General features: G+C 53.1%; 2 protein-coding genes across 2 annotated transcripts; one reads left to right on the plus strand and one right to left on the minus strand.

The window, feature by feature from the left end:
* The first annotated feature begins 529 nt into the window (after positions 1-529).
* TMEM86A (transmembrane protein 86A) lies at positions 530-5029 on the plus strand. The gene is made up of 3 exons (XM_069469682.1): positions 530-651; positions 2791-3055; positions 3418-5029. Exons 1-3 carry the CDS (start codon positions 631-633, stop codon positions 3852-3854), a joined length of 723 nt encoding a protein of 240 aa, XP_069325783.1. The 5' UTR covers positions 530-630; the 3' UTR covers positions 3855-5029.
* A 1069-nt stretch (positions 5030-6098) lies between these two features.
* Positions 6099-24177, minus strand: IGSF22 (immunoglobulin superfamily member 22). The gene is given in 27 exon segments (XM_069469683.1): positions 6099-6389; positions 7667-7921; positions 7924-7995; positions 8805-9080; positions 9747-9939; positions 10328-10392; positions 10395-10415; positions 10874-11170; positions 11768-11881; positions 11884-11895; positions 12088-12261; positions 13219-13521; positions 14636-14689; positions 14692-14931; positions 15044-15185; positions 15268-15392; positions 16144-16428; positions 17355-17627; positions 18278-18440; positions 18972-19085; positions 19720-19767; positions 19769-19895; positions 20089-20128; positions 20212-20311; positions 21614-21750; positions 21909-22040; positions 24069-24177. Coding segments are annotated over 27 exon segments (3942 nt in total). The 3' UTR covers positions 6099-6318.
* Positions 24178-25289: the final 1112 nt, after the last annotated feature.

Below are 25289 nucleotides of genomic sequence, written 5' to 3' on the forward strand. Positions count from 1 at the left end.
GATTCTGTATGCGTTTGTGAATACGTTACGACTATGGGTCTATGGCTGCTGTGTACCTATGTATGTGTCTGTTGACCACTGTGTGTCCATTTGGATATGTGTTTGTATACAGTGAAGGTTGTGGGTCTAACTGCAATTGTGTCTGCGTGGACTACATGTGTAAAGGCTGAAGGGAATTTGTCTTTGCCTTTTGCTCCTGGTTTTATGAGAAAATGTGTGTAACTGCGCGTCCAGGACAGGAAAATGTTTGTCTCTCAGCCAAGCTCGGTCCTCACTCAGGCATTGGGGTCATGGTCACGTTCCTGGATGCTTTGGCGCGGCCTCCCGGAGGGGCGGGGCCTCGGGGCCGCCTCCGCCCCTGGGAGAAGCCTCATTTCTCTGAGCAGGAGCCTGGGGGCCTGGCCGGCGACGCCAGCCGGGCCCCTCCCCCCCGGGCTCCGGCCCGCTCATTGGCCGTGGCTGAGGTGACGTCGTGGGGTTCATAGACAGAACCCCTAGAGCCGGGCGCTCGGGAGGTATTGTCCGTCACCCTGAGGCTTTGTAACGCCGTCGTTTGCTCACCTGGTCCGCAGGCGCGTCCTGGCCGCTGCAGCCCGGGCCGGGGTGCCAGCCGCCGCCGCCGCCGCCGCCATGGTGTCCCCGGTCACTGTGGTGAGTGAGCGAGCGAGCAAACCAGTGTCCGGCGCGGCTGGAGCCCACCGGCCTGGCGACTGGGCTTTGGCAGGCCAAGCTGCCGGGGGCCAAGGAGGGGCAGGGGTCCGAGACGGCTGGCGTCCCCGGTGGGAGGCGGGCGCTGTCACGGCCCCTCGCTCCCTGGACCTGCGCGCCCCTCCTCCGCGCGCCCCTAGCCCGTCGGCGGGAGGGAGGAAAACACTGGCCACGTGACTCGGAAGCGTGACTTTGTTGATCTGGTTATCTGGCGCGGGTCCGCAGGGTCGCAGCCTGGGAAGGGAGGGGACAGCAGCCTGCCGACGGGTTCTGCATAGGCAGAACACAGGGAGGCGTGGGAGAGGATGGGGGGAGGCCAGGAGGGTGACAGGGATCTCCTGGGAATCCTGTCCCAAGTTTGTTTCCTCTCCTTTGTCATAAACAATTCGGGGGACTCCCCTGAGTCTAAAGCAGCGCTGCTACCGCGCTAGGGGAAGAGGGGTCATTTTCTATCGACACCTCCTCCTTTTCAGACTTCATAACTCAAACCTTTTATCTCGTCTACTCACCCTTCCTTTTCTAGTGCTGGGTTCTCTGTGACTGTTAAGGTCTCCCCGGCTACTGCCGGTTTCTCCTTCCAGAAAATATGCGGCTGAGGGAGGGGATGGAGCTAATGTCGATGCTTCCAAGGGCTGGCAGGTGGATGATGGGGATTGTGGGGTTGGCATCCCCTCCAGCCTCTTCCTCTGACCATGCCCCTACCCTGACCAGCCTCGATGGAGGAATTTCCATGGAAAGGGAAAGTCATCTCTTTTCCCTGCTCTCACCTCTGGCAGAACAAGGGCAGGCTTGGATCCTGGACCCACCCATCCGCCTCTTCCCAACCCTCCCCCCCCCATCAGAGTCTGATCAGTCCTTAGCTTTCTGGTGGTCTGGGAGTCCCAGTGTGTCCTCAGAGCCCTGTGCTGGACAGCTCACCCAGCCAGAGACACAATCACTTTGAGCAGAGTGTGTTAACAGGGAACCCCCACTGCTCCATATCACCCTCAGGGACCCTGTACTAGCAGCCCAAGGAAAGGAGCTTCAGGGATCACATATTCAGAACATCTGCAGCAGCCCCCTCCCCCAGCTTGGACTCTGCCTGCAGTGGCCTTGGGTACAACCTTTCTTTAGCTGCCCTCCCCCAATCCGGCTGAGACCAAGTCAGCTGCTCTAACTTCCCCCTCTCAGTTCTCCATCTCCTCCCAGTCTGTGGCTGGCTTCAGATCACAAAGAGGAGGAGAACCCCTCCCCCCTTCCTGCCTCTTTCTAGTGTGCCTTGAGTTGCTCTTGTTTCTGGGAAATGAGACTGACTGACACGCACACTCCCTCCCCCCAGTCCCTGAACTCTCTGGTGTCTCAGGGACAGTTTTCTTGCTCCCAACTTATGGGTCCATTTCTCTAGCCAGCATCCCTGGCACTTCTTGCCCTTGATGCCACCTTTAGGCTGGGGCAGGTGGAGGCTGAGGAGCAGGCTGGTCAAGGAGGAGAGGGCCTGAGGGGCTGAGGTAGTTGGCAGTGCCTACCCTCCCACATTCCTGGCACTCACCTGGTGTTGCCAGGGCCCTAAGCCTGTGCCCTGGCCCCACCCCTGGGGATCACGAGTTTGCCAGCCAGGGCATCTCTGTGGTTTCCTGCTGACTTCACTCTGTTCCAGACAGCTGGGGGCTGATGCTGGCAGAGAGAGGGGCTAAAGGGGCCCTGGGGAAGGAGAGGAAGGGGGCAGGAAGGGAGAAGCCTTGGGCTGCAGAAGGGGACATTATCCTAAGGTTTGCTGCCCAGTGAGTGACCATTCCAGCCCATCCCCAGCACCAAGAGTGGACACAGGTGGAAAAAACAGTGGAAGCCTCCCCTCCTAATAGATTGAGCCTCAGAGTGGTGATAGGTTTGCTCGCATCCTGCCAACTGGTTGAGCAGCCCAGGCTGGGTTTCTCTGTGCCAATCCTCCCTGCTCAGAGGTGGCAGTGAGGTGGGTGTTGTGGGGGTGGGTGGGGTGGACCTGTCTCTGGGTGGATGCCCAGGTTGAGGGTGCTGGTTCTGGAAACTCCTATGGGCTCCTGAGCTCCCAAGCTCTGAGTGCTGTCCTTGTCCTCTGTCCTCTAGGTGAAGAGCGAAGGACCCAAATTGGTGCCCTTCTTCAAGGCCACCTGTGTGTATTTTGTGCTCTGGCTGCCCTCTTCCAGCCCGTCGTGGGTGAGCGCCCTCATCAAGTGCCTGCCTATCTTCTGCCTCTTGCTCTTCCTTCTGGCCCACGGCCTAGGATTCCTGCTGGCCCACCCCAGCGCCACTCGCATCTTTGTGGGGCTTGTCTTCTCTGCTCTAGGTGATGCCTTCCTCATCTGGCAGGACCAAGGATTCTTTGCGCACGGTCAGTGGTCACAGTAGCTACCTGGGAGGGGTCCTGGGTCTGGGGGCTAGAGGGTCCCTGAGGGGGGGCAAGGATTTGGAAGAGGGACCTTTTGAACCAGAATATGGGGGAATCTGAGGGTTTCTGTGGCCAAGAACTTCGAGGGCCTCTGTTGGAGGATGACCTTGCAGGTGATCTGGTGATCAGTTCTGGAGTTCTTCAGGGGCACGGGGGTGATGGCTTTTACTTTTGTGGAACTTCCCACCCCTGTTACTCCCAAAGCAAAGCTGCTGGATTATCCCAAACACTCCACTCCACCCCACCCCATCACTCATTCCTCACCAAGCCTGCCTTCAGCATCCTTCATCCCGTCTTACCCCCAGGTCTGCTGATGTTTGCTGTGACCCACATGCTCTACGCCTCAGCCTTTGGCATGCGACCATTGGCTCTTCGGACAGGTCTGGTGATGGCAGTGCTATCGGGCCTGTGCTATGCCCTCCTCTACCCGTGCCTCTCAGGTGCCTTCACCTACCTGGTGGGGGTCTACGTGGCCCTTATCAGCTTCATGGGCTGGCGAGCTATGGCAGGGCTGCAGCTGGTTGGGGCAGCCTGGCGCTGGACTGAGCTGGCGGCTGGCAGTGGCGCAGTGTTCTTTATCATCTCAGACCTGACCATCGCCCTCAACAAGTTCTGCTTTCCTGTGCCCTACTCACGGGCACTCATCATGTCCACCTACTACGCCGCCCAGATGCTCATCGCCCTGTCAGCTGTCGAGAGCCGGGATCCCGTGGAAGACTATAGACTGAGCAAGGCCAACTGAGGTGCCAGGGTCTGGTCACCTCTCTCTCCTCCTGGGGCTGGGGTCCAGACCCTGGGAACCTACAGGAGCTGGATCGGGATGGCTGCAGTGCCAGCCTGGGGCAGCAGGTACTATGTGGGGAATTTACAAGTTTGAGGGGGTAAGAAGGAAAAGGATCTCCCTAGCAAAGCTAGCAGTCCAGGACAATGCTGAGAGCTAAAAGAGCCAGCCTAACCCCTCGCTGGAGCCAGAAGTAGACATCTCCCCACCTCTACCCAATCAGGACTGTCAAAGCCCCCCTGGAGGGTGATGGTGCTCAGCTTCTTGACCCCCCCTTCCCCTAGTAGGTGGAAGAATCTGACTCTCTCTCTTATGCCTAGTACCAATGGCAATGGTGGGCTCACCCACCCTCACCTTTTCTGATCTACACAGAATTTGAAGGAAAGAGGAGAGAAATCTGTACTGAGAAGGCCCAGCCCTAGGCCCTTTCACAGGCCTCCAGTTGGGAAGATTGGATGAGAGTAGAGTCTCCCTTTCCCTCTTCTATCCTTGTTACTTGAACAATTTCAATCTCTAAGTGGTGGGTGGGAAGGTGAAGGGGTGTCTCTCCAGGCGAGGCAGGAGTGGGAGCTTCTTTGGTCTGGAGCTTGGGGTACCAAGGATTCAAGTTGGCCCCATCTCTCTTGCAGGCCAGCCCAAAACTCAGGCCCCATACCACCATCCTCAAACCCTGTCCCCAGGGCTAGGGTGAACCATGCCAAAGGAAGGGGCAAGCCTGTGTGTGTCTGTGTGTCTCTTGTGTGTTTGTATGTGTATAGTCTGTCTCTCAGCCTGCTTATGTCTTTCTCTGCCATATGTCTCTGTCCTGCTGTCTGTCAAGGTCTCATAGGGAGAGGGCCTCAGGGAGCTGCTGAGGGGGTGCTGAGCCTGGCTTAGAGAGCTAGGACCCTTCCCCCGCAACACACATACTCTCAATGCTTTCCTCCCTTCCCCTCCTGCAGTAGGAGCAAGAGGAGGGGGTTCCAATGACACTCTGGGTTTATAAGACCCAAGGCACATTCAATGCAAGGCGTGCAAGGATGGGACAACTCCATCCTCTACTGCCCGTGTAAAAAAAATAAAAATCAAGGGCCATTGGCTACCCCGCTTGTCTGTGTGGCATGTGCCTGTCCTGGAGAGGGGTTGGGGGCATGGTGCCAGGGCCCTGGCTGTCCTCACATCCTGGATCATAGTCTTGGCCAGTGCATCTTGGCGCCAGGCTGACTCCCTGGCTCTGGTGACACTGTGCTGGTTGGAGTGGGTCTCACTTCCCTGGTCACATGTGTGGTGAGGATGTGGTTCAGGAGGATGGGGTATGAGTAGTATAGTATTTGCCACTCTCCAAATTTGTCCTGATGCACTTCCCTGTGCACAGATGCCCAGCACCCTTGGTGACCTTTAGTTACCCAGTGTCTTCTACTGCTGCCCACCCCCTCCCCTCCCTGCCCCCGACCTGCTGCCTGTTCCCTTCAAGCATCTCCTTCTTTTTGTACTCTGGGCTTGGTTGAACAGCTGGGAGGAATGGGATTAGATTGGCTGATTCATACTTTAGATGTAAAGCCCTGGCAAAATGATTTGCCACCTCACTCCAGGGGCATTTGCATCTTAACAGGCAATGCCCTAACCCAGAAGTAGAAAGGGAAGCCTCGGGTGGTGGTGAATATGCCAGTTTGTAAAGGTGTTGCACATTTGTGGGGATGTGATATAGGAGACTCAAGTTTCATTATGTGTGTTGGATGAATCAAGGATTTTCAAATTAGGGTTTTTACAGAGATTTCTGGTGGGAAGTAGCAAAGAAATAAGGAGAGGAGACAGGCGCAAGGACCCCTTATTCTTGTTTCAAGTCCAATAGCTTCTTAAGATTTTTTTTTTTTTTTTTTTTTAAAGGAAGGATTCCACTGCAAAACATAGATTTGAAACTTAGTGAGCTGGGTGACCAATCCCTTCTGGCTCTGACAGTAGGAACCCTGGACACTTAAGAGGCGAGGTCCTGATCCTTTCAAGCCCCAGAACTCTGAATACAGACCTACCTAGTAGGAATAAATGGGAAGGAGCAGGATGGGGAGGGGGGAAGTCAGTAAGACTTGCCCCCATTCCCTGGGGGCAAGGGGAAGGTACAGTGTGGGTGCAGAGGAGGGGAAGGCAAGTCAAGGCCCCGTCAAAAGGGGGCTGGTCACTCCCTTGTGGGTGGGTTTGGACAAGGCTCTTAGGAGTCTAGGTTTGGGAATCCTCATCCCACGCTCACATCCATCCTCTTGGTCCTTGCTATATACCACTCTCAGGAACAGGAAAGCATGAGCTTAGTTTATTGTCCCCTCCCTTCACTGAATGTTTACACTGACAAGCGCCAGAAAGCAACCTGGGCTGCCTACACTGGGCCATGCAGAGGATGGGCCAGGAAGCCCCACATCACTACAGCCTCCTGATGCCTGGGCTGGGCTGGAGCTCACATAAGGTGCTTTGATTTCTTCTGCAGACTCTGGGTGAGGGATGCTAGAATTGACTTGTCATCTTTGTCTGAAAGAGCAAAGCAAGTATTCATTAGTGTTAGTGATTCCAGGGAAATTCTAACTTTCTGGACTTGGAGTTCCTATGCAGGAACCAGGGGCCGGACCCTGGGACCCTTAATCCTAGGTTGGCAGAGTATATGCGATCAAGAGCTGCCATTTATTCAGCACTTAATATTTGCCAGGCATTGTGCCAGTTACTTCATACGCTATCACATTGGCACCTCAGAGTCCTATGAGTAGAAAACAGGTTCGGAGAGGGAGCTTGCCAAGGTCACATGGCTGCTCAGCGGTGGAGCCAGGGCCCTGGGCCCATGTGCTTACAACCAGAGGTAAATTATCAGGGATCTCTCCTGCTGTGGAATGGAAGCTGGATAGCTCCCACGGTGCTTTCCCTGGCCTAGTTCTATTGCAGTTAGGCAGCCACTCTGGAGACATCATCTCGGTGCCAGACACTTAGCTCAGCACTTGAGAGACAGAGCAACAGGATATGGTCCTTTCCCCAAGGAAAGGCATCTATAACTGAATAAAAAAGGTCTGTAACCATGGAGACCACAGCAATGGAGTGCCATGGAGAGTTCAGGGAGTGGCAGAAAATGAGACCAGAGAGGTGGGGGAGAGGGGAACCTTGTTACTTTGGGATTTTATCATGAGGGGACAGCTAGAGGGGTAATTTAAGGAAGAGAAAGCAAGGCAAGTCAGCTTTGCATTTAGAGAGTTTATGCTGCTAGCTGTGTAGCTATGAAGACAGCAGACTGTGTGGGAAGGAATAAAACATTTCCCTGCACGTGTGCACACATGAGCAGAAACACGGCATCCATGTGCAAAAGGAGGGTTCCCTTCAGTCCCCTTATTTGTGCCTTCCCTCTGTCCTTATCCTAGACCAGTGGTTTACAATCTTGGTTGCACATCAGAACAGATTCCTTCCAGAACGCTGCCAGAGAGTTTGTGATTGGGTGAGTCTGGTTTAGGCCAGTATCTTTTTTTAAAGGTAGGTGTAGGCCCACCAAAGGTTGCAAACCACATCTTATCTAGGGATGGAAAACTCCCATGTCTGTAGGGGCTAGTGCGCATAACAAATGACATCCAGAGGATGGGAGAGCGGTAAGAATTCTGGCCAATTAAGAATGTTTACCTGATAGCAAATTAAATAAAAAACCGCACCAGCTAAACAAAGAGAGTTGACTAATGGCCCACGATCCCACCATTTTGCGCCTCTGCCCCAGCCAGGACGTCCCCCCTTACCTAAGGCCAGGCCCGCCCAGTGGCGGCTGGTGGAGCCCTCACCATAGACGGTGAGCCTGCAGCTGCTGCGATCCTTGCCCAGCTCGTTCTCCACCAGCACGCTGTAATCGCTGCTGTCCTTGAGCGTGCAGGTGGGGATGACGAGGGTACACACGCCGCTGGTGGAGTTATACCAGAACTTGGAGTTGGCCGTGATGTTGACGTCGCCCTTGTAGAGGGTCACCGTGGGCCGCGGGTTCCCAAGGAAGGCGCAGGTCAGGGTGCAGTCCTGGCCGCGGAGCACCGTGTGTGGCTTGAGGGGGTCAGGAAGCGGGGCGCGTGGCGCCAGTCCTTCTGCTTGCAGGGCTTCAGCTTGGCGCTCAAGTCCTCGACTGCGCGGGGGCGGGGTGGGGGTAGGGGGCCAAGGCGGGCCGTCAACGTGCCCCAAGGGCCCCGCCTGCCACCCCCATCTTAGAGCTCAGAAGGCGCTGGAGACCGAGCTCACAGGGAACCCCAAAGACCTGGGCCAGATTCCCAGACGCAATCAAGTCTGGGGGCTCAAACTTTATATTGGTTCCTAAGGGCACCTCCGCTTTTACACACCTCCGCCCCACGTGCCCCGTCCCCAGCCATTCCAGGGTTCGCGGGGTTTTATGCTTTCCCAGACCCAGGGGTCCTAGATGTCTTCCTAGCACCAGCTTCCAGGACCTGGGTGTTCGCAGTTGTTACCCCGCCTTTAACTCCGCCTCCAAGCTTCCCCTACGTCACTTCAGCGTCCGAGATCTCCTCTCGTTCCCGTTGAGCCCCTCTTTTGAACGCTGTCCCGTCCCTTAACCCCTTCCCTCCAGGGTTCCCGGGTGCCCTCCGGTCCGCCCTGCGCAGCACTCCCTCAGAGCAGACGGAGTGGCTCTACCCACTCCCCACGTCCCTCCCTGTGCCTCCACCGTCGTTCCGGCCCCCTAAGGTACCTCACCTCCACCCTCAAAGTTACTCTCACCCCGGAGAGCACTCCGAGGAAAGATGCCTCCCCGGCTAGGCTTCTCCAACATCTACTTCTCTCCCCAGCGTCCCAGACGTGAACTCTTTCACGGCAACGGCTCTCGGATTTTTCTCTCACCTCCTGGGTAGTCCTTGTGACTCATGCCATCCCCACCATCAGGGCTCCCAGACCTAACCCGAACCCTCAAGGTCCCTGACTCACTCTGGCCCTTACTGACGAGCCAGCTGTCCCGGGAGTCGAGCGGTTCGCTGTCACCGATCTCATTCCGAGCCACCACTCTGAAGTAGTACTTCCTGCCTGGGAGGAGCGCAGTCACTTCGGCTGCAGTGTACCAGGTGGCGGTGCTTGCGTCCTGCTTCATGATGACGTAGTGGGCCTCACCATCCTCCTGCACGTCGGGACTGTGGTTCCAGGTCAGAGCCACCGTGTTGGGGACCTCCTAAAACAGCTGTAGGTTTGTGGGGGGCCGAGGGAAATCTGGAAGAATTGGAAGGTCTGTAAGTGACCTTGGGGGGCCTGAAGTATTGTGCCCTCACCCTAGCCACCTGCCAAGCCTGAGGGAAGGTGGGATGGGACACATCCCTTCTCAGTCTAAGGCAGCTGGTGCCTTCGAGTCAGAAAAACCTGTTTCCGAAGTGCTGCTGTGCCATTTACTAGCCCTGTGACTTTGGGCAAATTACTTATCTTTTCTGAGAGCCCTTTCCTCATTAGCAAAACAGGGCTAACAATGACTATTTCATGGAAATAGTGGGTGAAATGCCTGGCATGTAGTTACTGTTCAATAAAAGTTCATCCCTTCCTTCCTTGGGCATTTAGAGCTTTATTATGTAGCTTCCAGCCCTTTCTAAGAGGTCACCCTAATTTTTAATGTATTCATCTCTCCCTGCCCCTGCTACCCTTCATCTATTCTCTACTTTCTCTGCCAATCATACTCTGTATATGCCCCAAAGCTTGCCAGATATGACTGCAGAAACTGAAACAAGGGCTTGGTCCTAGTTCAATGCCTCCAGGGCCTCAGGCCCTTGAAAAAAACCTGGGAAACAATCCTTTCACTAGGCAAAGACTGACAAAGTTTTGCTTTGTGGTGTCAAAGAAGGCTTCACCACCATAAGGCACAACTTTCCCGTGGTAGGAACTCCGTACCTGTCACACGCACATGGATGTCATAGTATGTCTCTCCAAACTCATTCTGGAGCAAGATTCGGTACACTCCTGAGTCAGAGCGCTTGGTGCTATTGATGAGGAACTGGGAGTAGTTTTTGCTCTTGGTGATTGTTTCTCGGTCCTTGGTAGGGATGCCATCTTTCTGTCAGATCACGTCAGGTGGTGGTGAGCCCTGGGTCGTGACAGGAGATGGCACCAGTGGTCACCTATATCAGCAGTCTCCAACTTTTTTGGCACCAGGGACTGGTTTTATGGAAGACAATTTTTCCACTGCCCGGGGGTGGGGTGTGTATGGTGCAGAGCTCAGGCAGTGATGCTCGGCCTGTTTCCCAACAGGGCACTGACCGGTATGGGGCTGTGGCCCCAGGGTTGGGGACCACAGACTTACATGGTATTTGGCGGTAGGACCTCCCCCCAACCCCACGTCGAGGAGTCTCCTGCCAGGCTTTAGTGCCGGGGATCTGGTGAGGGGCAGAGTCACAGGCAGAGACTAATCATGGCTATGATAGCCACCTTGCGTATGTGAAGAGCATATGGGGCGACAGTCAGGAAGAACTCACAGAGAAGGCTGCGTGGATGCAGAGGGCTGTCCCAGCACGAACCACCATGTGACTCTTCAGCCGGCACTGAGGTCAAACTTGGGTGCAGCTGAGATGGAGGAGACAGAGGTGGGGGCATGGGTCTCTCTTTCAAGAAGACTCAGCTTTAAGCCTCCCCACCAAAGCCTTTCCCAACCTCTTCTCTTTTTTGCCCTCACTGAAGGCCATACAGACATCCTGCTGCTCTGCAACACTGTGAAGCATTTGTTTTCTCATCTGTCTTCTTCTACTGGCATGCAAGACCCTGGAAGGCAGATCCTGTGTCTTGTTTCTATGTCCCTAACACCTCCCTTGACACAGAGTTGATACTATTCAGCACACATGAGTCTTTTTTTTAAAAGCAGGAGTGTCCCTGGGGTTACCCCTAGCTCTGTCTAGGTACAACAGGTATTGACTTTTTCTTGATCATAGAATCACCCAATTTTCTCCTGTGGAATGAGGCCCCAGGGAGGAAGGTTTGGAGCTAGGATGTTGGGCATGAACCCTCAGCCCTGTCTGTGTCTTCACCTGGTGGTGGCATGGCACGGACTCCCTCATCTAGCTCCACAGGCTCCCCAACCCCAGCCTCATTCACAGCTCGAATTTGGAAGAAGTATTTCTGCCTCTCTGTGAGGCCTCTCACGGTGTAGCAGGTGCCTGAGATGGAGATCTTTGTGCTCTGGGACCACTCCTTGGTGTCTTCAGCCCACATCTCAAGGATGTAGCCAGAGGGTGGGTCTCCCTCTGCAGGCTCCCGCCAGCCCAGGGAAATGCTGGAGTTGGCGGAATCAGACATGTGCAGGCCCTGCACCAGGCCTGGGGGTTCTGGGGTAGAACAGACATACAGTCAGCCCCCAAACTCATCCCCACTCAATGCCATGCCCACTTCTCACACTCAGTACTCCTGAACCCTATCTTTCACCACTTCTACCTCCCACAGTTAACTCCCTCAATACCTAACCTTGCACACTCAACAACCTTCAAATTCAAATTGAATTCTCTTACTGACTCCATATTTTCATCCTAATGTCAATACCCTCTAAATCCAACATACCTTATACATACGCTATTTTCAAAACCCCAGCCTTTAACCCAGCCATCTCCACCACACCCATGGACAGGTAGCACCCCCACCCTGCTTCCTAAACTCAGCACCCTCTCTCAGTCCTCACCATGCCTGTGACCTCACCTAACCAGAAGTGCTCAAAGCTTGATAAAAACTTTTTTGCATCCCACCTCCTCACTGTCCCTGACTCTCAATCTGTATTTTCTGCTTTATCTTGTATGTGAATCCTGTCCCTGTGGAAGGCTGGCAGCTTCCAGAGAGTGGAGACTGGGTGACTTTCCCAAGGAAGAAATTCTCTCTCTACTTTGAATGAGCTAATTCTACTGTATTCTGGAGCCCGGCAGCTCCATATTCACTAACAGGATCCTTGGCCACTACTGAGCTGGACGGCATGCTGGGGTGCCCAGGGCCTGCCTCATTTACAGCTATGACTCGGAATTCATATTCTGTGTCCTCCGGGAGACCATCACAGTGTACTTGGTGCCTGAAATGGGAAAATGAGGGGTTGTGAGGCCAGGGGTGTCCATGGGGTGAGAGACCGGAGTGAGAGACCAAGGAAGAGGAGGTCATGGGATGCTGTTAAAATTTCCAAAAGAGTTAGGGGAGGGAGGACATTCAGAGTAGCAATGAGTCCACTCTTTTGGTCTCTCCTGGGCCTCTGTCCCTAGGACCTCACCTTGGATGGGGTCCTTGTTGACTGGCACCCACAGGTTACCACCTTTCTTCCTTCGCTCTACAATGTAGCCGAGCACTGGGGCTCCCCTATCCTGGGTAGGGGCATTCCATGTGATGGTCACGGCCTCTTTGGTCACATCAGTCACTTGAGGCTGGGATGCAAGACCAGGGGGCTCTGTGGGAGATAGAGAGAGGGCAAAGGTCAGGAGGGGGAGCATGTAGACAGTTGTCTATTCCGTGCTGACGTCTGCCCCCCCCAAAGAAAACTTTAATGAATTTTTTTTTGTTTTTGAGACAAGGTCTCACTCTGTCACCTAGGCTAGAGTGTGGTGGCATCTTCATAGCTCACTGCAACCTCAAACTCCTGGGCTCAAGCAATCCTCCTGCCTCAGCCTTTGGAGTAGCTGGGACTACAGGTGTACACCACTATGCCCGGCTAATTTTTCTATTTTTTTGTAGAGACAAAGTCTCACTCTTGTTCAGGCTGGTCTTGAACTCCTGGCCTCAAGTAATCCTCTTGCCTCGGCTCCCCAAAGTGCTAGGCCACCTTGCCTGGCCCAATATTCTAATTTAATTGGCTTGGGGTGGAGAGCAGGTGTTAGCATTTTTAAAGACCCCAGGTGATTCTAATGTGTAGCCAAGATTGAGAACCACTGACTTAATATCTTCCCACCTGTGTGACCCCCATGCCCTAATTCTCAATCTACTGTCTTGAAACACTGAGACATGGAGATCAGTTGGGAGGGGTGCAGCAAGTAATTTATTAGCAATCAAAATTAAAATGCCGATGTCATCAAGGGTTTTCTTTGGGAAAAAATTAGAGTGGATTCAAGGTTATCCCTAAAGCAACATTATGCTCACTTGAATTCTGGGATGATTTCTGAAATGGAGAAAGTGGAGCCGGTTCCCTGGAATTGTGCATGTACTTCATATATCTATGGGAGTGTACTGTGCCTGTGATATTACTGGCAGAAGTTGAGAATTCCTGCCCAAAGTCATGTTCTGGAATCAGTCTGTCTCATGGGACAGCTAGAGAGATGATCCTGTGGAACTTCCCACACACCAGTGTTCTTCATTGCCTGAACCCATCCTGACCCCTGGGTTCCAGCTGAACACAGGCTATCTCACTGACCTATGGGATTTCCTGCAAACACTTCATCAGTCTCCAATGGGTCGCTCACACCTTCTGAATTGACTGCCAGGATACGGAACTGGTAGGCTTTTCCCTCTTCCACCTTGTTGGTGGAGAAGTTGGTGACTTTGCTGTCCACCTCGCCTATCTTGATCCAGGACTTCTTGCCGACTGCCCTCCGTTCCACTATGAACTGTGTCACAGGACGCCCGCCGTTGTCCTTTGGAGCCTTCCACTTCATGTGCACACAACTACCTGAGAGCTCCAGGAACTCCACCTTGCCCTGCAGAGGCTCAGGACGGTCTGGGGACAGAGAACAGCTTCAGAATGGGGCTTTGGAGCCAAGGATCAGAAGGGCCTCCTCCCATTCACTGAAGGTCTGGCCAGGATTGTGTGCAGCTGGATCCTGAGCTTTTGGAATCCCTTGCCCTTGCTTGTGTTCATCACCCCTCCTTCTAAGACTTGCCCAAAGAGTTTGATCCTTGTCCCCCTGAGCCTCCCACCTGCCTAGGAATGGGTGGCCTAGAGACCTGAGGGGCCCCTGCCTTAGTTGATCCCCCATTCCCTTCCAGACAAGTTCTCCCTGTCTTCTGAGCTTCCAGAACACCAGTGCTTTCTGGTATCACAATTTATGTTATGTTATAATTACATATCTGTCCACCAGTTTCATTCCCTTTGGGTTTAGGAACTGCTGGGGATGCTTCATCTCTGCGTCTCCCGCACTGAGAACACAAGAGGTGCTCAGTCATGCTGCTGAACTGAATTGAAATGCAAACCTTCATTGCATTTCACCCCTCAGCTGGATGGAAATGCAGGTGGAGGAGGTGGTGACGATGTGTGTGTGTTGCATGTTCACTAAGGGCAGCCCATCTCCTTCCTTATCCTTATGTTCAGACCAATCCTAAATCTCATTCTCACCCCCCATTCCATCTTCCTATCCCAGCTTATTTTATCCCTGGCCCTAACTGATCTCCCACCCCACTCCATTTCACTTCCATCCTCACTACTCTTCCCAATCAACCTCACCTCCATCCCTAGATCCCACCTCTTTTTCACCTCATTTCCACCTTATGTCCAACCATGTCCTCATCTTCAAGTCAATAACAATCCTTAAGTAACATATTTGAAGGTCTATTATGTGCTGTGCACTTGGCTATGCACTTTAAATTCACTAGAAATAGATACTAGGGGTAAAAAAAATCACCTTGTTCCTGGTGAGAAGCTGAGGCTTAGAGAGGTTCACTTGACCAAGGCCACCTGGTTAGGAAGTTGGAAAGTGAGCTCCTGGTTGCAAAGCCAGCCCTCCAAGCCCATTCCCATCCCCACCTCCAACTCCATCCCCAGCCTCCTTCCCAGCCTGCCTTCCACCCTGAGCCCGGGCAGCTGGTGCCCCAGCCCAGCCCTGCCCTGCCCTCACCCAGCACATTGAGGTGCAGAGTGGCCGTGGCTGAGCCGTGGTCATTCTTGAGCTGAGCAGGACAAGGCCGCTGTCCTCACGCACGCACTTAGAGATGGTGAGCGGCGCCTGGTCTTCCCCGTGCTCCATGGGCACGCGCTCCTCCTCGGTCACCTCCATGCCGTCTTTGTACCACGTCACTTTGGGCAGCGGTTTTGCCCGGAAAGGCACCTTGATGTGGGCCGTGTGGCCCACCTTCACGGTCACTGGGTGTGCCGTCAGTGCCTCCAGTACCGAAGGGTCGATGGTAGGAGGATCTGCAGGGCAGGGCGGCAGGGAAGGCTTGTGCCTCGGGGTGGGGGGAGGAGCTATGAACATGTGGGCGGGCCAGGCGTGGTTGAGCTTTGCCTACCTTGGGCGGGACCGTACTTGCGATGAACAAGGCGGCTTCACTCTCGGCGCCCTTGGCCCGGAACGTGTACTTGCCCTCGTGCTCCGGACCGGTATTGGGGAAGATGAGCTTGTGCACCGCACCCTGCTTCACGATCTGCACGCCCCGCAAGTCCGTGATCTGGGGGGCCAGGGGCGGGCGTGAGTGCGAGCGTGGGCCAGGTCGACCTCCTTCGCCCCCTTCCCTGGCCCCTGCCTCGGACCTCCTTGCCATCTTTCAGCCACACGCCCTCCACCTTCTCGTCGTTCAGCACTACGCACAACTCGGCCGGGCTCCCCGTGGCCGCGTGCACGTCGGACATCCCGCTCTTCACCGTGGCCAGACGCTCTGGGGAGAAAGGGGGCAGGAACGGGTCAGGGTGTTGGGGTGGGAGGGACTCACAGGAAAAGGGCTGGTGCCTTTTGGTCGTGGGACCGGTCAGGTGCTGCGTCAGTCAAAATAATTTATGATGAACAGGTGGTTTGCCTGTCAGTGGGCAATTGGGGGTCAGGGGCACTGGAGCAAGTAGGTGGGAAGGGGTTGGGGAAAGGTCAGTGGCTTGGGAAATGGCGGCCAGGAAGACTGGAAATTGGTTAATGGGGAGTTGATTAGTGAACCATGGTCAGTGGGACTTAAGATGATTGGTTGAAGAGGGAAATAGATGGTGGAGATGCAGGTGGTTAGTGGAGTTGGGGTGTTTAGTTGAGCTTATGCTCCTCTGTGGGATGTCCAGGGTCATTGAGCATTGGGGGTAGCCAGGGGCAGTGGAGAATGGTTCTGGTGAGGAAGTAGGAGATGGTTGGGAACAAGAAGTTTGAGATGATCAGGGTTGCTACGGATGGTTAGAGTCTGAAAGTGAAGAATGAAGTCAAGGGGTTTGGGATAGAGTCTGGGAGATAGGGGATGACCAGAGTCTAGGAGGCATGGATGTTCAGCGCATGGTCAGAATTGGGGACATGGGGGCGGTGGCGTGGAGAGGTACAAGTTTGTCATGGTCTGGGGGAGGGTTGGGGTCAGTAGTAGGGCAGATCAATGTCCACCTTAGGGGAGTGCAGGATCAGAGGGATTGGTCAGTGGGAATTGACAGGGTGAGTCTTACCATCCACAGTGACGGTGGCAGTACTGTTGTATTCAGTGGGGTCCCCATCCTGCATGGCCACCACAGTGTACTCGCCATCGTCGCTGAGCTGTGCATCCTCAATGATGAGCTCTGCTCGCTTGCCCTCGTGGTTCATGCTGTACTTAGTGCCGTGTGCCAGTAGTTGTCTGTCCTTCTTCCAGCGCAGGGTCACATCCTTGGATGTCAGCTCACACTCCAGGCATGCGCGGCTCCTCTCTTTCACACGTACATTTTTGAGAGTGCTTACAAACTTGATGGGGATGCCTGCAGACAGACAGACACTTGGGCCTGCTCCTGAACCACTACATCGTTTTTCTGGAGCTACATGCTGCTCTGCCCCTCTTTTTGGCAGGAATTTGCAATGTTGAATGTGTTTGTGTGCAATATGTGACCCAATGAAGTACCTGACAGGTAGAGTCCCAGCTCTGCCCCTTACTTGGGAGTTGACTGTACACAACTCATTCACCTCTCTGAGTCTCAGTTTTCTCATATGTAAAATGAGAAAAGAACTTTCACAGTGCCACAGTCAAGATCTCTAACAACCCCCATTGGAGCTCCAGGCACACCTGCTTGTCTTTCTGGTGTCTGGGCCTCTGTACATGCTGTCACCTCTGCTGGGGATGTTCTCTACTTTCCCCCCTTCTCTGGAAGCTGAACTCCTTTTTGTTCCTGGTAAAGCTCAGACATCACCTCATCATATCATTTCTGACATTGTCAGCCTTTTTGGGGGCTCCTACAGCCTCTATGTCTCTCTCCATCACAGCAATGATGATTCCATGTGACATACATCCCAGGTGTGGTTCACACATACGACATGCTCATTGGTGTACACTCCATCATGTACAAATCCTTAAACTAGTTATAATATCAGAATGTGAGCAGTCAAAGGTAACACAGATGTGCTGTAATATATGATATTAGAACTATAGTTTCTTGGTCCATGATCTCCTAGATGATAGTAAGATCCCTGTGTATCTTGGCTCTTAGAATAAGAACTGATTCTAATTTCATGTTCACATCTGCCTCCCCCACTAGACTAGAGGTTAACAGAGAGGAGAACACCCTGTCATTCTAGTACTCATCATAGGACCTTGCAAAGCAGAGACAGTTGGATAGATGGACGATGACTGCCCACATGGGGGCTGCTGTGGCATGAAGCCCACCCCTCAGGCTCTTGCCCAACTACTCACGGTTAGTGGTGAGCTGGGCCTTCTGTTCCAGGTTCCCCACTTGGGCAAAGAACTCACCGCTGTCACTGAGTCTGGTATCCTTAATCTTAAGTGTATGGGTCAGACCATCCTCAGACACTGTGATTTCATACTTGTCATCCCTCTTCAGTTCCTTCCCATTGAACTTCCACACAAAGTTGGGATCTTTCTTGGAGAGGCGGATCTCAAACACTGCTGTCTGGTGCTCTGTCACCTTCTGTGGCTTCATATCTCCCAAGAACTTTAGCGGCTCATCTGCACCAGAGACTAGGAGAGGCAGTCATTGGGCCGCAGCCCTGATCCCCCTGAAAGGTGGGACAGTGAAGGGGACATGCAGACTGAGGTGTCTTCGGCCTCCAGTAGCCCTTAATTGGAGGGAAGCACCCTTCCTTCATTCTGCTTGTGAACTCTTCTTCTCCGGAGTCCCCTCCCATGATGTTCATTTGGTCTCCTCTGTAGTAATGTTAACAGCAATTTTAAAAAGTATTTATATAGTTTCAGATACATGTGAGGCACTATTCTAGCCAATTTGCACATATTAATTCATCCAATTCTCACATAGGTAGATTCTACTATTATTCCCAATTTAATAGATGGAGAATCTGAGGCAAAGAGATGTTAAATAACTTGCCCTAAATCACACAGCTCATAAGTAGCAGCAGCTGGAATTTGAACCCCAGTAGTCTAGCTCCAGAGTCTGTGTTCTTAACTACTAGGCTACACTGCCCCAAGTCACTTATCTCACAGTCGTCTCCCTTCCATTTCATGTTTCATCCCTCCATGAACTCCCATCCCCATGCAGTCCTTTCCTGCATAGCCCACAGGCCTCTCCCTTATCCCCATGGAGCCCATCCCTGGCCATTCCTCTCCTCTGATCCTGTGCTCCCCGATGCCCACATTCATACCCAGCACTATGAGCTCTGCACTCACCCGCTTGTCGCCTACAGACAGGCTGTAGATGCCGGCGTCATTCATGTTCACGTTGGTAATAACCAGCATGTACTTGGTGCCCATCTGCTTCACATCGTACTTGCCCAGGGAGTACTGGATCCTCAGTGGCTCAGTACCCTGTCTCATGGAACAGGAGGGAAAGCTGATGAGGGGCTTTAGGAGACTTCCAGAGCTCCCCATTCCCCAAATTCAGCCTGAGCTGGAGGGTACAAGTCTACCTCTCTAAACACACCCAGAGGCCCCTACAATCTTTCTAGCCTCATCATCTGGCTTGGTGGGATCCAGACCCTGCCTCCCCACAGGCTCCCCCAGGCCTAAACTCCTAATGTGCACGAGTTCATTAGATGGTTTTTATTAGAGACACAGGTCTTCAGTGACCTTCAGGACTATCTAATCTAGCCTTCAGTTTAAAGATGGGTAGACTGAGGCTTAGACAGGAATGTAACTGACTCAGATCAAACAGCAAGGTGGTGGAACAGCTAAGAATAGAGCCTAGCTCCCAATCTCTTACAGCCATACCAAGGGGCATCTTCTTGATGGTATGGAAGAGAGGCCCTCACATACGGATAACAAGAGGGTCTGAGAAGGGAGTGGGTGCAGAGAGGAAATGATATTACCAGGGTGGGCCCTGGCCAGGCCTTTCCCCACCCTGGTCCATATCATCTTGATATTGGGGTCCTTCAGCTCCATGATGCAGTTGAAGACCACCGTTGTGTCAACCTTGGTCTCTATGTCTTCCAGAGGCTTCAGAATCCTGATGGCCTGAGAGATTGTGATTACAAAATGCCAAGTGTCAGCTGCATCTGCAGCCTGCCTAGGCTATGTTCCCAATCCTGGAGGAGCCCCTAAGGGCCTGGGGAGAAATAAGTGGGCTCCCCTTTCCACTCCATTGATTAGTTGGAAGATTTAGGCGGAGAGGAGTATGACAGAATGAGAAAAGAACTACCATTTATGGAACAGTTGCTATATACCTGAGCCACTATATAGATTCTTTAATTCCAGTGTAGATGCTTAATATGAGTTGGTTGATTGAATGAATGACAACAACCCAAAAACAAATGAAAGAGGAAAGTATAATTTTCATTTTGTAGATGAGGAAACTGATGCTCAAGAGTGACCCAAGTTCACAAGGCTAATAAGGCAATAGAACTGGGATTTGAATCCAGGTCTCTCTGACTCCAAAGTCCATGCAAGTACATTAGGGAGTGGGGATGAGAGGAGAGGTAGAAGCGAGGTGAGTTGAGTTCCTTTCTTCCTCTCGCAGGAGAGAGTATGCCTCTGGCTATATGTGCGTGGGGTGGGGGAGACCTTGCTACTGGGAGATGTAGAGGCACTAGCACTTTCGGTGAGGCCCAGCCCCTGGCCTGCATACCCTTGTTCCCTGCTGGGCACTGACCTCCACCTCCACTTTCTTTTTCATCTCTTTGAGCTTCCTGAGTAGCCCCCCGGAAGTCGGTGAAACCGTACTCCATGCAGACCTTCTCAAAGTCCTTCTTGGGCACCTTGGACAAAATCTCCAGCATCTCTTTCTCATTTACCACCTTCTTCTGCTTCTTGGGAGCAGGGGGAGCCCTGGGAGTAGGAGGGAACTAAGCTTATACTCAGAGCCTTCCTCTGAAGACAGAGGAAGCCTTTCCCAACCTTGAGATGCCCCTCCCCATTCCTCAGATTCTTGGAACTCAGGGCCCTGTTGAGAGAGGCCTTCAAGAGGCTCCAGCCTGGGTGGGGAAACAGCACCCTGTGCAGAAAGGCCTCCGAGCCTTACCTCTTCTTCAACATCTTTTTGAAATCCATTTTCTCTTGACCTGAGGACAGAGAGAGGGACAGGGTCAGGAAGGGGGGCATCTAGTCCCTAAGAGGGAAGACCAGGAGGAGGGGGCTGGCTCACCTTCAGTCACTAGTGGGGACACAGTGTAGAGGGCATCTGCATGTTCATTGCTTGCAATGCACTTGTAGTTGTCAGAGTCATCAGAGGTCAGTGGCTCCAGCTGGATCAGAGTCAGGCCATTAGTGGGGGAGGGGGAAGGAACCACAGGGAGACTTTCTTTGAGATGGGGAAGGAGGGCTTTTTTCTTTTTTTGCAAGGGGTGGGGAGGAGGTGAGTGCTAGGTGTATGTGTAGAGGATTGAGCAGTCTTTATGATTTGGAGGTGTGAGGTGGCACTCAGTGTGAGTATGTGTGTTGGTAGCCTGATTCCGTGGCAATCGAATTACTTCCCCATCAGACTCTCCCCCTTGGCTGTTAGCTCCTAGAACGCAGGGACTTCCTTCCGCTGCCTTGTAACCGTATGTGCAGTTTCTACCACTGGGCTGAGCTTTTCTTCATTTGACATAATTTACTTCTCTGTCCCAGGCACCGGGCTGAGCCCCAGAGGAAACAGTGGTGAGGAAGGCCAACTTGGTGTCCATTTGCATGGTGCTCACAGCCAGAAGCCAAGGTGTTTGTCCTCAGAGTTTGCTGAATGCATGAGCTTGCGTAAGGGCTGGCCAGTAGGGGGCCTCTGGGGCAGCTTGTGTGTGCTGTGGTGGGGTGAGGGTCCAGTGATGGGTCTTTGGGAGGAGAAGGGACCTGTCTGTGGGGGCCAGGAGAGACTGCTTTTCACAACGGGAAGTCGGGGCAGGGCCCGAGTAATTATAGGGACAGGAGTCATTATAAGCCTAGGTCTCCCATTGACCCATCCTTCCCTGTCCTCAAAGGGCCTGGAGACAGAGGTTGCAGCTGGGCAGATCCAGCTGTCAAAGTGTCCCTAAAGCTGGTTAGACCTAAGGATGATGGGCCCTCGGCGAGACTCTTCTGGAGGGGATCAGTTGAAGAGTCTAGGATCCCTGACCCTCACCCCTGCTCTGAGACCAGTCCTTCCTCGCCTCCGGGTGCCGCCCAAACTTGGCCTCGCCCCATCCACCACGGGCCCGCCCCTTCCTAGCCACGCCCATCGGCTGGGTCTCTCGTTCCCTTTGGCTCGCTCACTCTTTGGTTCCCTTCTCAAACTGCCCCTTTGCTTGCATTTGTCCCTGCCTCCGCCTCGCTCTGGCTTTGCCCTAGCTTTGCCCTAGCTGTGCTTCGCCCCGCCCATCATTTCCGGTCCTCTGCTTTTTCTGGCTATACCCCGGCTCCAGACTCGGCCTCTATTGTCCTGCCGCGCCTCTAGAGCAATGACAGCCTCTTTCCCAGCGCCCAGTTCTCGGGTCGCCATTGTGGCTCTCTGGGTGGTGAGAGGACTGGCGGCCCGCCCCGGGGTCCCCTGCCTCCGGCCTCATCGGTGGCTGGACCTCCGGCGCCGGTCTCCGCACCTTCAGCACGTGCTCCTTGTTAACGCTGTCGTAGAATATCTTGGCGGACTCCTTGATGGGGATGCCGCTCTCCCTCTTCCAGGAGATGTTGGGTTTGGGGTTCCCCTGCACCCGGACTCGGAACACGGCTTTATCCCCTGCGGTGGGCACGGGACGCATTTCCCCTCTTAGCCACCAGTCCAGACCCTCTGCCAGTGTCTGTGTATTGGGGGACGTTGGGATGGCAGAGCGGGCTGGGGGATTAGGTTAGAAAGCCAAGCCCCGGGGGCCTGGGGGGACACGGGGAGCGACACACCCTCGGGTGCGGTCATTGGCTGAGGTTTCTCCACGAACTCAGGGACGCTCTCGCCCGCAGGAATGTTGGCACTCCGGGTCACCAAGCTGAAGAGCTCCACTGTGCTCGAGGACTTCCTCCTCACGACTTCCTCTGTGGGGGCAGGCGAGAGATCAGCATGGGCTCCGGGTGGAAGCTCAGCCCAGGATTGGAGGACTGAGCTTTTCTTGAGGGACAGTGGAACATGGGAACAAAAGGTGTTTAAGGCAAGCGGGGGCAGGACCAGCTTTGTTGGAGAAAGGGGGACCTGAGTCGACGGTTCATCGTGTTATGGCAAATTTCAACCACTAGGGGACGCTAACTCCTCTCCCACACCTCACCGGTCAATAACCTTTTTTGGGCCATGGTCCTGAGTCCTAAAGTTTTTTTTTTTCTTTTTTAAAAAGGAGTCTTCCCTTTTGAGATTTCCTTGGTCTTTGGGCTTCTCTCCTGGAAGTTCTGTTTCCCCAGTAGCATGAAGAGGGGCAGGCCAGCTTCTGCTCTAGATTTTCTCCGTGCCATTCTGTGGGTTCAGCATTATTGGCTGGGGAGTGGCGATCTTTGAGTGAGGGACAGGACACCGTCCGACTCCAGCGGGGCTATGTACCGGAATCTCCCCATCTAAAAAAGCATATCCATTGTGGTAATATAATTTTGTATTTGGAAAACAAAAAAGTGCTTTTGCAGTATAAACTATACAGAAAATCTTGGCTGGTGAGTTATCGGTTCATAACAACTGCTCTGAATCAGGAAGCATTTTCCTGGTGTCAGGAACTGTGCTAGGCACATATCAGAGATGATTTCATTTAATCCTCACTGCATCCCAGTGAAGTAGGGACCTTTATTAGCCCCCACTAATCTGAGGGACTGAGATGAAAAACATGTGGTAAGAAGCTCTCATGGCCTGCTTTTAAATAATGAGCAGAGGTCTCAAACAGGCAGTATGCAGGCTGCCCCTGGCCTGCAGACGTCTTTTATTTGACCTCCACAATGTTTAAGCAAAGAAGTAGCCCTATCTCTGAAAATGGAAAGATTCACATAAAAATTCAGTTTTCTGGATTCTCAACACTGGACTCACAGTCCCATATGGCAACAGTCAGTGGGAGGTCAATAGTGGCTGCCCCTTTCGTTGGGGCACGTCCTCTTCACTTTCTCCCACATTTATGTTCCCTGCCTGGACCCGGTTGGTCAGTGGTTTTCAACTCTGGATGCACGTTAGAATCCCTGGAGAGCTTAAAAAGAAAAAAAACAAAAAAACCTGATTTAATGGTTTGGGGTGATAGGTATCATTTTTCATCCCCCCCCTCCCACCCCCTACGCTGCAGTGACTCTGAGAATCAACGCTATACATCACTTGGGTTTGCAACTTCTGGTCTAGACCACAGGCCTTGAGTCCCAGCTGTTCCACTTGCTCTGCCTCACTGGCCAGGAGAGGTTGGTTGGTATATAGAGTGTTTATCTGGCCTTGACCTCTATGCACAGAGGACTTTGAGTGACTCTGTTCCTCTGGGACTTTGAGGGAAGGCCTGTGACTGTAGGAAGGGGTATTCAATATCCTGGCCCCTGGCCATCTTTTAATCTCTTTCCACTAGAGACACAACTAAAACAGTCTGCTCTGCTCTGAGACCATTTCTCAGCTTTCCCTTGGACTTGACTTCCCCCAAGTCTGGCCCCTAAGGGCTAAGAGCCTGGATGCTGAGGTCACTTGTTTACATGTCTATCTTCTCTGCACTGGTGGCACCAAGTCTCCTATTTCTTAAGTGGAGCAAGGTCAGCATTACTCACATGTAGATGAGGTGTCTACCTTCCTACTTCCCCCATGTCTAAAATTCTACCATCAGAGGTACAATTCATTTACCTACAGCTCTGATCTCTTTAAACAAGAGTTTATCAATCATTCACACATGTCCATGTGATTGATTTTTCCTAAGCTGTTTCCTGGAGATCTGCTCTGTGAACATACGGTTGGCTGAAGCTTTATCAAAGCCCAGATTAGCAGCACAGGTTGGGAGGGGGTTGCTGTTGGTACTGTGGGCTCCTGAGGGGCCCATTAGTGGCAAAGACTGAGGGCACCCAGTGGGTGGGTGTGAAGGAAAAACGACTGCCCCTTCTCAATCCCTCCCCCATCCCCACTCCACTTGCCTCCCACGATCTTGGTTGTCTGGGAGAAGGTCTGCACGTGGGTGGAGGAGCTAGAGAACGCCATGGACACATGCTCCTGCATCATCTGCTAGTGGTAAATGGTTGCCATGGTGACAGCAGGCGTGGGCACTCACCTGTGAGGACCAGGGAGAGGACGAGGCCATGAAGGACAAGGGAGGGAGCAGGAGAGAGATTCGGAGAGGTGTGTGTGGACACAAGGGAGATGGATGTGCACAGGAGAGGGCCGGGAGAGCAGTCAGGCAGCAAGCCTCTCCTCTCTGGCCTCTCTTCTTCCCTTCCTAGCTCCCTTTCCCTGGCTGGTTACAGGAACCAATGGGCCTCTGCCCTCACTGAGTAACTCCAAACCCTACTATGGTCTTAGAGGGAAAGGACACGGGGCTTGGACTTACCCTGCCAACCAAGTAAGGCCCAGGGGGAGTTGAGGATACCTATTGATAGTTACACGGAACTAGGGAGGCAGTTGCTGGATGTTTCATCAGGAGGGAATGAAGTCAGACCTAAGAAGGAACCTCCTGACTAAGCCATACTGGAGCGGCCCTTACAAGGAAGCTGTGGATCCTCTTCCTGGCCCTGGGGACCGCTGGTATTGGTGAAATGCTAAGACAGATGACAACACATTTCTACAGCTCTGCTTTCATTTGTGACATGGTAAAGGCAGAGGTTTAGTTTTTATTTCTCACGTTTTTCTTTGGCCTGGTAATTCAATCACATAAGCAGTGAAACAATATAAAAATCTACACGGAGAGGCTGCCTCCCCCTCCCAAGTCCCCACATGCCCCAGCCTCCCCACCGCAATGGGTACACTGTGGTCTCCGGGCTCCCCCTGGAGCGACTTCACGCAAATAGGAGTACGGAACATGTTCTTGTCCTCCTCCTTTTGTTTTGACACGTAAGGTAGCCTATCCTACCCTTTCTTTTTTCACTTCATACATCTTGGAGATTTTTCCACGCCAGTTTATGAAGAGTTTCCTCATTCCTGTTAACAGCTACACAATGTTTCAGTGAATGGATGTACCTGCCATCCTTTAACCAGCACTGCCATGTTTAACCCCCTATTTAGTACATACGAGGGAACTGATGTCCGAGAGAAATGCCCCGCCACTCAGAGCAGAGGCCTGGCCTCCTGACTCCAGTCCAGTGGCCTTCCAGAGAGCCCGAAGGCCTTCTTCTGAGCCAGGCGGTTTGGGCCTGAACTTTACC

Source organism: Eulemur rufifrons, chromosome 6, assembly GCF_041146395.1.
Source record: "Eulemur rufifrons isolate Redbay chromosome 6, OSU_ERuf_1, whole genome shotgun sequence".
NCBI classification, from domain to species: Eukaryota; Metazoa; Chordata; class Mammalia; order Primates; family Lemuridae; genus Eulemur; species Eulemur rufifrons.

Coding starts and splice junctions, on each gene's coding strand:
- TMEM86A (XM_069469682.1), top strand. CDS start 631: ATGGTGTCCCCGGTCACTGTG. Junction 652..2,790: donor TGGTGTCCCCGGTCACTGTG/GTGAGTGAGCGA, acceptor TCTGTCCTCTAG/GTGAAGAGCGAAGGACCCAA. Junction 3,056..3,417: donor CCAAGGATTCTTTGCGCACG/GTCAGTGGTCAC, acceptor TCTTACCCCCAG/GTCTGCTGATGTTTGCTGTG.